Source organism: Nicotiana tabacum, chromosome 19 (genome assembly GCF_000715075.1).
Source record: "Nicotiana tabacum cultivar K326 chromosome 19, ASM71507v2, whole genome shotgun sequence".
Classification (NCBI taxonomy): Eukaryota; Viridiplantae; Streptophyta; class Magnoliopsida; order Solanales; family Solanaceae; genus Nicotiana; species Nicotiana tabacum.
This window is the reverse complement of record NC_134098.1, coordinates 118,472,302-118,487,713: the sequence shown is the minus strand read 5'-3', so window position 1 is coordinate 118,487,713 and position 15,412 is coordinate 118,472,302. Positions and strand designations below refer to the sequence as shown.

Here is a 15,412-nt window from a genome sequence, read left to right as displayed (position 1 = left end):
CAATTTCTATATCAGTTGCTTCGGTTGAATTTTTAAAAAAAAAACTAAATCAATAAAGTTCAACATGATAATACAAGAGAGATTAAACAAATGGATTAGACATTGGAAATAATTAAAATTGATTATAACTTCTTTAGTTTTCGATAATTTATAAAAGTAAAAAAAAAATTTAAAAAAATTTAAGGCCTCAGTTTTTATTTTCGCCTTAGGCCCCATATTATGTCCAGCCGACCCTGCTCAAGGCTTTGGTCACTACTCACTCCAACTTGCAGTAATTTTGTTAGTGAGGACTGAGGATATAATCATAGAAGTTACTGTAATAGCAAACTACATTCTCGAGGATGTTCATACAATGCTGAAAAATCCATTACCGGATGTGGTTAATTAGACTGGTTTCCGTCTCTTCAGCTATGTAGAAATCTTGAACATTTTAACTAAATAATTATTTTTTGACACAGAGGGAAATTTTAGCGTAATAGTAAGAGTTAATTCAGTGTGACTAGAATGTCTTCTTTTCACGTTATTGTACAAATCTCTTGCAGAAATACAAGATAATGTTGGATACAATATAATTTGTTTCTTCTCCAAACCCACGTACGGAAGAAACTTAGTGCACTAATTACCCTTTAATTAGTTTTTGATCCATTGAGGGATGTGAACTTAAAAAATGTTGACCATTTTATAAAATTGGATGCTCCTTTTTTATATGTGGTTTATTTTTGTCAAATTACTTAGACCTCCATAACATGCAGGGCCGAATCCACCTTGCGGTACCAGATTTATTTAAATCTAATTATACTTTCATCGCGAATCATATATTATGTATAAAAGTTCATTAAAATTATAATAAATTGTAAATATGACCCTTTAACTTCAAAACTATAATGTGTCCATGCTAAGAATTTTAAATATTGAATTCATAAAATTTAAATTGAAAATTCTGAATCAGCATCTGACCTAGTAAGTGGCTACTTTGCAAGACAATTAAAAATATGACTAAAATTAATAACCGACCTAAAAAGTGGCTATTTAACCAAGATCAGCCAATTGTTTTGTATTCACTAGGGCTTAGAGTTAGTAGAACTGGACGTAAAACCCAAAAGGAAAGGCCATTCAGCAAGTGAAAAAGGCCGTCTCATCTCAGCAAGTGCAATTCAGATACAGTAACCAGAAACCTAAAGAGTCCAGTTGGGATCCAACCAAATCCCAAATAGCTGGTTACCACATCGTCTACAGAAGAAGGCTTCCGATAGTTTATCACCTCACACCAGAGGTCAGTGGTTCGTCCCTTCGGGGACATCCGATAAAATTGGAACGATACAGAGAAGATTAGCATGGCCCCTGCGCAAGGATGACACGCACAAATCGAGAAATGGTCCAAATTTTTTTCTTATTCTCCGATTCACGGTCTGTTTCTCACGTTTTTGCTTCAGGTCACTTTCTCTTTCTCCACGTGTATTGTCTCTTCCCCTTTTTTGTTTATGGTTATTTCCTGTGGGCGTATATGTAAAAGCTTCTTGTTTTAACATCATGGATTGACTTCTCCGATTCACGGTCTGTTTCTCACGTTTAAGCAACATTTTTTTTCCCCTTCCCGTGTTTTGCTTCAGGTCACTTTCTCTTTCTCCCCGTGTATTGTCTCTTCCCCTTTTTTGTTTATGGTTATTTCCTGTGGGCGTATATGTAAAAGCTTCTTGTTTTAACATCATGGATTGACTTATATATGGTATATGGAGTTCTGCTAATTGTTCTGTATGAAATTTGGCTAGGAGAAGATGGGGCAGTTGGCAAAGTTTTCATCTTTAGTTTAAGGTGTCAACTTAAATGTGCAGATTTTGGCTTATCATTATGTTTTTTTGGATGTAATTACTGACAATGCTTTTGTAACTAGGGTAAAATGAGTATTGTAAACAGAATGAAGGTGATACTAGATAATTATTTTTGCAATTTGATATGGCTTTATCGGATTAAACTAATGAAAGAGCAGTATACAATCGCTTTATAGGTTTAGAAAGGAAACTAGAGATCTAGACAGAAGATGCTTCCACCTTTAGATTTTTAGGATTTAACCTTTTTAAAGCATTTTTATGCTATGTTAATTATTTTTCTAGGAAATAAATTAGCAATTACATATACAAATGTTGGTATTTTGGGAAGTTCAGATTTAATTTCATAATGGCTTCTAAGAGCAATGTATTTAGAGTTCTCTGGTAATCTTCTCACAGTGCTCTGTTTTGGCAAGAGAAGGTTACAACAATTTCCATATTATCTTAGATTTTGTTTGCAGCTTCCCTTTCCTGACAAAACTGATATTTGCTCTCTTAATGCTGCTTGTTTATTTTAGGGTTCTTGCATGTTTCCAGTTCTAAATAGGTATATCCAAATAAAGGGCAACTTCAAAGTTTAGTGCAGTTGATTGGGAAACAAGAAGTATTAACATTGTTATTATTCCTTTCTTAAGATGTTTTAGATGTATCAACCTGAGATCGAGCAAATAGGAGCAGGGAATAAATGGACTGGTAATCTTTGGTCCTAATCTATATTCCAGCATATACTACTGCAGACACTTAGATAAGAGTCCTTTTTTTTACACTTGGGCATATTATGGACTATAAGATGTGTGAAAATACTAGGTGTAGTGTTGCTATTCATTGTGTTACAGACTTACATTTATATAACAGTAACAAATAACAGAGGACAAAACGAAAGGAAGCAACTTTATTCCTTGTGCATGCTTGGGCATCAGTGATTCAAATATAAGGTGTTGCAACCAAGTACAAATCATTCTTCCTCCCAGCTGTTGCCCCAAAGGTCTCAGCCATGTCAAGTTCAATTCCATCAGGGAGTTTCCAGTCAAAATGAAAAAGCATCTTGGCAAGTGGAAGTTCAACATTTACAGTTCCAAATAATTTCCGTGGACATATCCTTCTGCCAGCTCCAAATGGTATGTACTCAAATTAGTCCCTATGAAATCAAACGCAGAATCTTCAAATTTTTCTGGTTCAAAGCATTCAGCATTTTTCCAGTGCTCTGGATGTCTACCTATTGCCCATGCATTGATGATGACTTTAGTTTTTGGTTGTATTTCATAGCCACCAATTTCACATTTTTCTTTAGCTTCTCTTGGTAGTAACAAAGGTAAAGGTGGATGCATTCGTAGTGTCTCTTTGATAACCAATTTCATGTAATCTAGCTTTTGAAGCTCTGATTCTGTCATTTTACTTTTCCCTTCAAGTACCTTTCTCACCTCAGCTTATGCCTTTTTCCATCACTTGTGGTTTCTTCATCATTTCTGAAATCACCCACTCTAAAACTGTGATGATGTGTCAGTCCTGAATGTGAACAGCCATGAGAAACTCTTAGTTGAAATAAATTGGGCTGATGTCTGTCAGCAGTTCTTAAAACTTGCACAAGATGGTAAAAAAGATTTCTGTATGCTCTATGATAAGGAGGCAACATGTAGATTTGGAACATCAATACGATAATTTTGACGTATCCATAATGCCTAAGAATTATTTCCTTTTGGTTAGCACATATATATTTTTCTGCCATCAAGTATATGCTTTAGTTTACAATATAAGGCCAACAATAATATGATGTTCAAAAAATGCTCTGTAAACTGAAACACCTTAGAGTTATCCGTAATTCAACTTCTCTAAAATGAGATGCATGACTAGTCCACTGCTTATTTTAGAAAAAGGGGTGCATAAGGTTGTAATGAGACATACCAAAATGACAGCTTTGAGAGTGTTTCTTGAGATGGGAATTTCTAGATCACTGCTTTCTTGAACCTTAAGTAGGACATCAACCAGGTTTTCCTTGTGCAACATGTCACTGCTTATCTCTCTCCTATTTGCTTTATGCTCTTCTATTATGTTCCCGTGAATTTTATCAACCATCTGTTGTACTTTCTCAAGTGCAGGCTTCACTCCACTTAATGAGTGGAGAATTTTGAAGGAAGGAAATAAGTATGTGTCATGGAGCTCCTAACTGCAAAGTATGTTCAAAAGGCACAAGCTGAGGTGGAATAAACTCATCTTTATGCTTGCATTTCTTATCAAAAGCTGCCCTGGCAGTTATGCTATTCATCATTGAGAAGATCATTTTACTGGTATAATAGGAACTTGTGGTATCAAAGAAATTGCTTCGATAAGATTCTCTACTTCCTCTTCCCTGATTGACTCAAATTATTGAACATACTTTGCATTTAGGAGCTCCATGACACATACTTTTCTAAGTTGTCTCCAGTTAGGTCCATAAGGAGGGAACGCAAGGCTGTGGCCATTGTTGCCTAGAATCTCTGAAGCAAGAATTTTTGGCCTAGTATAAAAGATCTAACTCTTGGGTTTTCATTACCTCTTTTGCTAACTCCTGGTGATGATACAACAACAGCAGATACTTCACCAAGTTGCAGGTGCATGATTGGACCATTTTTTTTTTCCAAGTTTCTTAAATTATGGTGAGGCAATGAACTAGATAACTGGTGCAAGTTCCCAATAAGTGGAAGCTTTCTAGGGCCTGGAGGCAATTTGGCCTAACTTTGGATCTTTTCCATAGCTTCACAGCTATGGTAACAAAGATAGGAAAGGCAATAAGCATAGGAAAAGTGAGGTGTTGAAGCTCCAATACCATAGGAGACTCAAGATCAGTATTGGATGTGTTTACAGTCAAGTATTAGCTTGTCTTTGTGTTGTAATCTTATTTAAGCAACGAATGAGATGAACCATTGGTTTTTTATTTTCTTTCTTCTTTCTTGACTGAAGACTTGGAACTTTTTGACTGGACCATTTCATATCTTAATTTATCGCAAAAAAAAAAAAATAAAAAAAAAAAATCAAGAGACGTCAGCCCTTTATTTTAAAGTAATTGTCATTTTCTGCTGTTTCATCGCCATGGCCCATGAGATACTCCATTAATTTCCAACTTCTACTAATGGTTGCGCCTGTATAGCATAAAAATAGAAAGGTTATTTTGTTGATTAAAACACATTACAGTAAATGCCTTTGTGAAGGATTTAGGTTGTGGCTGGCTACTACTAGCTTATTAACAAAGTGTGAATTTAGAGGTACCACTTGTGCAACCGCCATTTACATCGTTCTACCTACTTTTAACTAACTTCTTCCAGCAGCTAGAAACCAACTCATAGTGATCATCGTTAAATCTATAACTGAATGAAATATACAATATTCAGTTGCTCCTAGTAGTGTCATACTAAAAATTGAGCCACGGTTTTCAATAATTTAGCTTCTAATGTGACGTTTGAATGGAAAACTGAGATCCATGAACTGGGTTGCCGTGGAATCAGTGACCACAAGGTTTAACGATGGTGTACACAGCATTCGATATATACACACCTCAACGACCAAATAGATACCTCATTATCTACAAATAGAGTATGCATGCACGAGAACTCATTTTTCATTATATTTGTTAGATGTTCCATAACTAAGCTAAATAACGTTATCGGATCAAGACAAAATTTCCATCTGATGTAAACCCATGATATAAATAAAAAAAAAACTCCTTTTATCTCTTACAACATTTTTTATGCTTGTTATCTTGGGTCTAACTCAATCCCAAAAGCTAGATGATGAGATGCTGGTAACCCAAGATCATATAAAAAGATCATCTCATCCCTAAAGAGTTGATGTAGGACTCAATATTCCGAACACCCAGGATTGGACATTGTAGACGTCAACAATATTATATAGAGGTCCAACATTGGGTAAACAATAAATTGAGATGATCTAGTTTGATATCATGATTAAAAAAAAATGAACCTTGAGCTTAAATCAATCCCAAAAATTTGCTCAAGATCATATAAAGATCATCCCATCCCTCAATAGCAGATGTTCAGTCCCCATCTAGTATCTCATGCTCTTCTTTTAAAAATAAAGTATATATATATATATATATATATATATATATATATATATAAAGATCTTTTCTTTTCTCGATAACGGATGTTCAGTCCCCATCTAATATCTCATGCTCTTCTTTTAAAAATAAAGTGTGTATATATATATATGGAGATAATTAAGCTCGTTAATGGACTTCATTACTAGATTCGAGTAAAAAAAACAAATCGATACCTCAGAATGTGGCTCTATAATGAGTATATAGGATGCACAAAGCCTTGTCAGAGATAGGCAGCTATTAAATGCACTCAAACCATTTCCTCGAATAAGGACTTTAAAGTCTCATCCACAGTGGCATTAATATCCCATCCAAGGGTCAACGATGGTCATTTGTATCAAATTAAATATGGGTACATAACCTCAAATTTAGAGAAATGGGATTTAATTTCACCATTAATATTGGATGACATGTGCTCCCTTTTGCTTTTACTTTGTCAACAAGCCGTTTAAACAATAAATTACAAATATAAAGTGAATTACAAAGTGTATGAAATACGTATAGGCAGGCTAATAAAATTACGGAGATCTGGGTCAACTTTAATGCTACTCCTAACCCGAGGTTTGAAACCGTTAAAAATTGCAAGAAAAGCACCATTTATCACTTGTTGATGCCCTTTAATTCCGTAAAATTGTGTGAATATTAATTGCAAGCCAGATCACTTGAGAAACATATGCACGTTTTTTCTCGGCTGTCTGCCCTCGAGGTAAGACCGCATATATCTTTCACATAATTTGTTATTGTTGTTGCTTTAATCGATTTTAATTAAATTAAGCAAAGCCAAAAACAACAACAAAATTTGGAAATTTAAGCACTAGAGGGCCATGAAATTTAAGCAAACAATGTTCATTAATTGAGATGGAGTCAGAAACTTCTGAACAATTTTATTTCTTATTCCATCTAACCAATAATATAAATCCTAGTACCAATAAAGAGAAGGGAACTAGGCGTAGCTAATTCGACTTAAGAAAGAAAAAGAATATCTGAAGTCAAACACACATGACCGACCCACTACCATCTCCTTCGCGCCTTTGCTTAAGCTTAATCCCTCTATTTTTTGGTAATAACAATAGTTTGTTAGGTCAACTGTTACTCATAATTTGATCTCAAATGGCACGGCCACAGTTCACCGTTATTCTCGCGATCATCTCGTTCATCTCTCTGTTGATCCATTACGGTGTCGTTTCCGGCTTCCGATTATCTGATGTTACTAACGGCAGCTCCGTTTTCCTCCCTTCGCCGGCCGATGGCAGCCGTCACACAACCATGCTGCTGCCGCTCTTTCCTCCGAAAGACACTTCACGCCGTGCGGAAATCTCCCGTCGCCACCTCCAGAAAAGTCCTGCCAGCGCTCGCATGTCTCTCCATGATGATCTCCTCCTCAACGGGTTCAAATTCGTAGCTTTTGCTCAGAAAATTTAAATTCACTGTTACTAACTCTTTTGGCTGCTGATTCACATGCGTATTTTGCGTTTTCACTGTGGAATATATTTCTATATACCTCTAGTTCAGACTAATTTCTTTATTAGTAATTTTTATTTTGTTGAATGGATTCCAAGTAACTTGTGATGCAGATACTATACAACTCATATTTGGATTGGAACACCACCGCAGAAGTTCGCTCTTATTGTTGATACAGGGAGTACAGTTACCTATGTCCCTTGCTCTGAGTGTAAAAAGTGTGGCAACCATCAGGTTTTTTCCCTCTTTTCTTTTTCTGGATAAACATTAAAGGTTACATATTTATCTTAATTTTGCAGTTAGTGTGTTTTGATAGCTTGATATGGAAATTAAAATTTGAAACTGTTTATGTATAGGTGCTATTTCATAAACATTACTTAATATACTTTTTGTTTGTGAGGAAATCGCTTAGTAGGATGCAGTTATTTGTAAGTATTAAGGGAAAGAGGGTAAACAAGAACAAACCAATCTAACTAGGATACAAATAGTTCTAAGCCTCTCTTTGTTGATAAGCTGTACAAATCCATTGTATAGTTTCATGATGTTTTAAATGTGATTCTTGCTCAATTTGCCTTGTAATCATAAAAGATCTCCTAATGGAGAAAATATCAGCACTTAAGAAACTTCATGACTAGTAATTTTACTTTGAGTCAGCCTATTAATTTTGTGAGAAATGCTTAATATAGCACTTAGAATTGCTTGGCATTTGATTTTTGTCTTTTGATCGGTGGTACTCTGTATGTTGTCTTATTTAGGATCCTAAGTTTCAGCCGGAAATGTCAAGCACTTATCAATCTGTGAAATGCAATAAGGCTTGTCCCTGCGACCATAAGAGGCAGCAATGTATTTATGAGAGACGGTACGCTGAGATGAGTGCAAGTTATGGGTTGCTTGGAGAGGACATCATATCTTTTGGAAATCTAAGTGAGCTTGCACCACAACGAGCTGTTTTTGGATGTGAAATTGCGGAAACTGGTGATCTTTACAGCCAACGTGCTGATGGTATAATGGGTTTGGGCCGAGGTGATCTTAGTATAGTTGATCAACTTGTTGAAAAACATGTAATTAGTGATTCTTTCTCCTTGTGCTATGGAGGGATGGATTTTGGTGGCGGGGCAATGGTTCTTGGTGGAGTAAAACCCCCTGCTGACATGGCCTTTACCAAATCAGATTTTGGTCACAGGTATGTATTGGAAACAATTGTTTAGAGACACAGTGATGTTAGGTCTCCTCCTAGCAAATACACTTGATAAATCTTACGCATTTACTTTAGTCTCGGATGGCAACAGCCCGTACTACAATATTGACCTGAAGGAGATACATGTCGCTGGGAAGCCGCTGAACCTAAATCCACGGGTTTTTGGTGGAAAACACGGGACTATACTTGATAGTGGTACCACCTATGCTTACCTTCCAGAAGCAGCATTTGCAGCTTTCAAGAATGCTGTAAGATATAGTTTATCTATATATCTGCCAATGTTTCTGTCTGTTTGTCTGTTTGTTTGATTCGTTCTGCCTGAGAAAGTGACTAGTGGCAAATAGCACGCTATTGATGAGCAGAATGTCCTGAAGAAATTAGATGTGAAAAGATATTCATTTGAATAATGTGTTTTCTATATATAACTCAATCTATTAAATTTTTCTTGCCATTCAAAGTTCTATTTACACCACTGATTGGTGAAACAAACCATCATGTCCTATTGTGACGTGGATCAATTCTATAGTTGGAGATTCCTGTACATGAGTGGGACTGAACTAAAACCTCTTGGTCAATAATAGTTCGAGAGCTAACTATTTGATAACTAGAACATGTTTTGAAGAAAAGTAAGAATCCAGGTATCTTGTGATCCTATAACTCCACCACCTAACTTATTCCTGTGATGAGTTGGAGGCTATGTACTTTATCAAAAGAAAAGGAGGCTATGTATTATGGCCTCTATCCCTTCTTTTGCTGTTAGTTTCTCTGCTATTAAAGGACCTAATTAAGATTGCTTAACCACTTATAATAGTTGATTTTTCTTGTTTTAAATTTCTGAATTTGGTAATACACCACACAGCATTTTCTTCCAATGATGTTAGCAGGTAGTAATTTTCGACGTATACAGAGTTCCTTGCAATTTTCTGCATATCTTTGATGTTGTCTTTCATTGCTTTTGGTGCATTACATTTTGGCAAAGGAAAAGTGGAGTCACTGGTTGTGAATTTATACAGTATGTTACTTGTGGCTATTATCTTTAGATAAACTTACGTATTTTCCTTTCTGGGATTAACCTCTTCAACTTTTCTTTTCAGGTAGTGAAAGAGCTTCATTCTCTAAAACAGATCGAAGGGCCAGATCCTAGTTTTAAAGATATCTGCTTTTCTGGTGCTGGAAGGTATTTATAAGGAGAGTTCCGAAATTAATTGGACGTCTATTATTTTCTTGTCTAAATTTGTTTTTTCCCTATTGTTGGTGTTACCCTTATTATTTAATATCTTATATATTCCAGCAACATATCACAACTCTCAAAGAACTTTCCGCATGTCGATATGGTATTCAGCGATGGAAAGAAACTAACTCTCTCTCCTGAAAACTACTTGTTTCAGGTAGGCATTTTATTCTGTTTTAGTACTTTCTTAACTATCTTGCCGACACTATTTTGGCGTCACATCTACTGAATTCTTTTTCTCTTTAAGTTTTGGTATTGATTAATTTCCCCCTTCTTCATTGTAACTTGTATGCTATAAAGCACTTCAAAGTACGTGGTGCTTATTGCCTAGGAATTTTCCCGAATGGAAAGAATCCAATTAGTCTTCTTGGAGGTATTTCTAACTACTTGACAAAGTTCATCGTCCTAGCTATTCGGTGCTGTAACATGCGTGCTTTTAATTGCAACAGGAATCGTTGTTCGCAACACTCTTGTTACTTACGATCGTGAAAATAAAAGAATTGGTTTTTGGAAAACTAATTGTTCTGAGTTATGGGACAGACTCAATTTATCCCCTCCACCTCCATCTCCACCTTCACCATCGCTCTCAAGCTTGGATAACACAAACCCCACTGCACACCTGTCTCCTTCATCAGCTCCTAGTGGACCCCCTGGGTACAACACACCTGGTATGAAGAGACAGCTTTTCTTCACATAGTATATTTACTGTAAGGTTACTCTGCCCATTAGAATGCTGTCATAACCTGAACTGGTTTTATTCTTAGCATCTCTACTAGCTCTGTTTTCTAAAAGATTAATACAATTTCCTTTTCAATTTTCCCTTCAATTTTGAACTATTATGGTTTGTGGTTTCTTTTATGAAAATGAGAATCAAAATTAGAATTGCATCCTGTTGATTTTGATGTTTTGCCTTCGATTAGATCATTTTTGGGCAATCAACATTTTGTCTCTTACTGACGTCCAGGAATGCTGCTATTTGTGAATAATATATGCATAATTTATGTATTATATGTGCATAATTGTGTATAATCTATGTATATGGCTAGAAAAAGTAAACAATGAATATAGCCGGCTATTTGTGTAAAGATCCCTTTTTATAATCCTATTCAAGTTGACATCTGACCTTTCTCTGAAATTAATCTTGTAATCATCTAGTTTCCCTGGTATTTTAAAATTTCTAAAAAGCAACTGCCTGCATAAAATTGTACTGATGTCACGGCATTCTCAGCCTTCTTGTAGTTTGAGATAGATTTAGTTAAACTGGAAATTTATTATAATAACTTCAAGGAATACTGAGAAAATCTTTGGTCCCCTGTTATCCCCTGTTTCCACTTTTTGTCCAACTCTCCAACTTTGACATCTGCCTTTTAATTTGTCGAGTTTGCAGATTTATTCAGATCTTAATTAGAACTAGATAACCTTTTAAATTTTGTTAATCCGCAACTCATGTGATGGGTGCATTCCATTTTCCAAAGCTGCGTGTTCATCTTTTTGGGATATTTTAGTAGGCAACGGTACTTTTACAACATTAATGCTCCTTTTGAAATCGGTATTATTAAAATGTGAGACTTGAAATATGAATATGTCGTGGGTTAGCTAGTTTTGTTTATTATTGGACTACATCTGTAAAGTTCGTTAAATTGTAGGTTTAATGTGTAAAGCTGAATAGTTGAGGGATCTAAAGTACAAATATGGTATAATCAAGGGACCAAAAAGTTATTTCTAGGGACTACGACAACTGATACCAATTGAACATGCATTGACCATATACCGACTATCTGAAAATCCATCCACTAAGTTATAGTAGTCAATTGTCAAATTTCTAGTGAATTTTGTGACTGGACATCGACAAGCATGAGAAATTTGTGGTAAGACCTTAAAGGAAGGAATGGCAGAATCTCAAAATTTTTCCTGCCTAATATTTCCTGTTTACATTGTTGAAACATAGCCCTGTTTTGTATTATTTCAATTTGATGTACCTCTTCAATGGTTTGTATAACCATCGAGATTTTATTTAGTTTTGCAAGTGTTAGTCACTTTTTTCTTCTTCACTACATCTATTCTCACAAACTTGAGCAAGGCTTCAGTGCAGATATGATTGCTATTGAAATTAGATAATTCCATTACAAAGAATTATGGTTGTGATCACATTCATCTTTTATGTCAACTTGCAGTGGATATTAAAGTTGGGCTTATTACATTTTACTTGTCACTAAGTGTCAATTGCTCAGAGTTGAAGCCTCGCATTCCAGAACTTGTCCATTTCATTGCCCAGGAGTTGGATGTTAATGTCTCACAGGTAGTTTGGTTTTATTGTGATAATTTGGCTGAAGCTTTTGTTTTTGTGAGTTAAACTTTTATTTTATCAAACAGCATTATGGAGCTGCTGATATTTTGACATAAGCTGAATGTCTGAGATATTTTTCTTTCTAAAGGGGTCTAGAACTGGGCTCTCTTCACAGCGCTGCTATAGGAGTAGTCCAAATTAGACTGAGAAGTAAGAGCTTCTAATAGAAGTTTGTGGGGGTGGGGGTGGGGTTGAATAGGTAAATTCTCTTTCTCTCAAGCGTTAAGAAGCAAATTTTGACAACCTATGGCACAATAGCGCAGAAAAGGGCTATGCAGAACTAGTAGTTTGTGAAGCTAGTTTTCAGAAGACCTCTTTTATTAGTATGGTATAGCTTGGTTCTTCAATACTAGAGCCTCCGAAAGCTTACCTTATCTTATCGGGGTGTAATTTAACAATGAATGTCTAGTTTTGTTTATGTTGCTCAACTAGTTTTGAGTTTTAACTTTGTTACACGTGATATGGCATTCATCTATGCCTTGATCTCAAGCAAAGTTTGGAAAGCTGTACGAATCCTCTGTAACCATCGGTTAGAGTAGTTATCAAAGATTGACTAACCTTCAGCAACTCAACTCTTTTACTGGATTGGACTGATTATGCTTTCAAGTAAGTGCAGTTAACTTTCTTACATATGATAATGTCACTTACCTTGCAGGTTCGCTTAATGAACTTTTCCACGAAGGGAAATGATTCCCTCACTAAATGGGCCGTCTTTCCAGCAGGATCTGCAGACTATATGCTAAATGCCACTGCAATGGTGACTCAGCATTCTAGAATATGTATTGCTATCCTTTGAGTTGAAGAATGTTTATTTATTCATGATATCTGTACGCAGGAAATAATAGGCAGGTTGGCTGAAGATCATCCCCATCTACAGCATTCCTTCGGAACTTATAAAATGTTTGACTGGGTCATTGAACCTCCACCAAAAAGGTATACAATCGATCACTGCTGCCTCTCTCACTAATTCATCCACTTGTCTTCCCCCTTACTGGTCTTTTTTCTCTTTTAGTGTTGTTTACTCTTCCTTTTCCATGTTAGTTCCATCTCCTTCTCCAGGAGATAAAATATGAAGTGGTGAGATTGACTTGCTAAATTGTCACAGTTTTCCTACAATTTTCGGTTGTAGCTTGCTTGTGCAGGTTAAGATGATTTTGTGAGCTTGGGTATCTGCATTCTTGTTTATCCTCTTTTGTCTACAAACATCAAAGTAATTCGGAAGAGATTGTCTAAAATTTTCATCAAAAAGATTGCTAGACTATTACCATGTAAATTAGGCCAGACAGAAAACAAGATTGTCCGGTACTTCTCTACGTTATAACATTAAACTTTTTCTATGGAAGACATGGAGGCATAAAAGAGGTCATGCTATCTTATGAGAAGTATACTTTTTCAGCCACAACGATGACTGGTTATCAGGTTTGACTGAAATTGAATACTTGGAGTATTGATTTAGCTTGATTTCTAAGAAGACATATGTTAACGTGTATTCCTAGTTCCCAATTGACCAGTTCTAATTGTAGTAAAATGGTCAATACGAAGTTGAATGAAAGGTTAGGCCATAGTTTAAATTGTGGACTCTAATAGGATGTATGCTTGGAGCTATATTATAAAAATTGTGTAAAGAAATTGGACAGCATCTTGAGGCCCATATTGAAAACCACTAAATTTAACTAATTTCAAACGGAGTGATAACCTGTTGAGGATGTGGCACTTTGTCTATCTTCTCCTCCTTTATATTTTCATTTTCCCTAAAGAGTGTCTCTCATATAACATTGTTTTTGTTAAGTGCTGCTTGTGTTATTATTGCAAGAACAGTGAAATTAGAGAGAATATTGCATAAAAAATCTGGATTTATTGGCATCACAAAACTAGATGCAAAGTAGAGCTGTCCTTTTACATTGTCCGTGAATATTTTGGTGAGAATTACAGTGGCCTATATATCTTTTAACTGGCTTATGTATCTGTTAACATGTGCATACCTATTCAATAAGTTGTCACTATCTATAGAGCATTACTCACCCCATGCGTAGACTGCCTATGCATACCTTAACTCACTCGCAGAAAACAGTAGCAGCGCATGTTGACAGAATTATATAGGTAAAGCAGATAACACCCGAGCAACATCTTGCACATGTCACTGCTTTGTGTCAGATCTCTGTGTTCATATATACACGCTTTTCTTCTTAAAAATATTCCTATATACGCTATCGTTGTGGGTCCCACCTTTGTCACATCTCATAAACGAGCATCAACGGTTTGTCTTATGCTTGTAATTGCTTCTGGGATTTAGATTGGTTTGGGAGCCTTTTTTTTGGGGGGGGGGGGGGTGGGGTTGCATGTTGCATAACTACTATGATATGACATTCTTGATTTGACATGGTTCTAATGTTTTAGGAAGCTTTGGCCGCGAAATTACTTGGTTCTAGTGGTTGCATTAGTTGTTTTGGTAGTTGGGTTATCAGCTCCAGTTGGATGGTTAATTTGGAGGCGGCGGCAAGAACCCAATCTTCCATATGGACCAGTTGGAAGAGTTGAAACTGTTACTCATGATCAAGAACTGCAGCCGCTAAAATGAAATGAGTTACTTTCCTCGGATGCTTCATGCTAAAAAGGAATTTTTGTAGTGGAAGTGCCGATCTTTTAACCTTTGTTTACATGTCGAGAAAAATTGTCAAATGTGAAGAATTATACCTGGTCACAAATGTCAGTGTTCCATCGGGAGTAGATGAATTTTTATTAAAGAAGAAGAAAAGGAACTGTTGCTTTCGAGTAATGTCACTTCCATATGTGAATGCTTTAGATAAACACGAAATTAGGTTGACATTGCTGTTGTACTCTCTCATTCTGTGTGCTTACATTCCCTTCTTCAGCTTGTTGAGTACTCTTCTTCTCTCTACTTGAGGCCACCCTAGTCTAATCACGCGCGCCCGCACTCTCTCTCTCTCTCTCTCTCTCTCTCTCTCTCTCTCTCTCTCTCTCTCTCTCTCTCTCTCTCTCTCTCTCTCTCTCTCTCTCCCCCTCCCTCCCCCGCCTCCCGCTCCCTCCCCCTCCCCCTCCCCCTCTCTCTCTCTGTGCGCTGAGTATGTTCTTCCTCTCTCTACTTCAGGCTCACTGTAATCACACGCACGCACAGACACTCTCTGCTCTAGGCCTATTCATCAAACTTGCAGGAAATGCAGCAAAAAGTTCAACTTTCAAATTCTAATGTGCAAAGTAACAACAACAACATACCCAGTATTATCCCATCGTGGGGATT

The 15,412-nt window shown here is 36.3% G+C and overlaps 1 protein-coding gene, 1 long non-coding RNA gene, 1 other non-coding gene and 1 pseudogene across 4 annotated transcripts; 3 read left to right on the top strand and 1 right to left on the bottom strand.

Annotated features, from left to right (window-relative positions):
- The first annotated feature begins 1,072 nt into the window (after window positions 1-1,072).
- LOC142173285 (uncharacterized) lies at window positions 1,073-4,762 on the top strand. 2 transcript variants are annotated; one of them, XR_012702920.1, is made up of 2 exons: window positions 1,073-1,433; window positions 2,462-4,762. It is a non-coding gene; the product is annotated as an uncharacterized LOC142173285 (long non-coding RNA). The 2 variants fall into 2 exon arrangements; XR_012702919.1 differs by having other exon boundaries at window positions 2,345-4,762.
- Window positions 1,285-1,387, top strand: LOC142174040 (U6 spliceosomal RNA). The gene has a single exon (XR_012703398.1). It is a non-coding gene; the product is annotated as a U6 spliceosomal RNA (small nuclear RNA).
- On the bottom strand, window positions 2,696-4,632 carry LOC142173284 (desmethyl-deoxy-podophyllotoxin synthase-like; annotated as a pseudogene).
- Window positions 4,763-6,876: 2,114 nt separating the features above from the next.
- LOC107822063 (aspartic proteinase 36-like) lies at window positions 6,877-15,025 on the top strand. Its single transcript, XM_075238491.1, has 12 exons — window positions 6,877-7,304; window positions 7,491-7,611; window positions 8,133-8,560; window positions 8,667-8,823; window positions 9,670-9,752; window positions 9,867-9,963; window positions 10,107-10,179; window positions 10,256-10,474; window positions 11,981-12,105; window positions 12,809-12,910; window positions 12,989-13,086; window positions 14,551-15,025. The coding sequence occupies exons 1-12, from the start codon at window positions 7,027-7,029 to the stop codon at window positions 14,729-14,731; spliced, it is 1,962 nt and encodes a 653-aa protein (XP_075094592.1). The 5' UTR covers window positions 6,877-7,026; the 3' UTR covers window positions 14,732-15,025.
- Window positions 15,026-15,412: the final 387 nt, after the last annotated feature.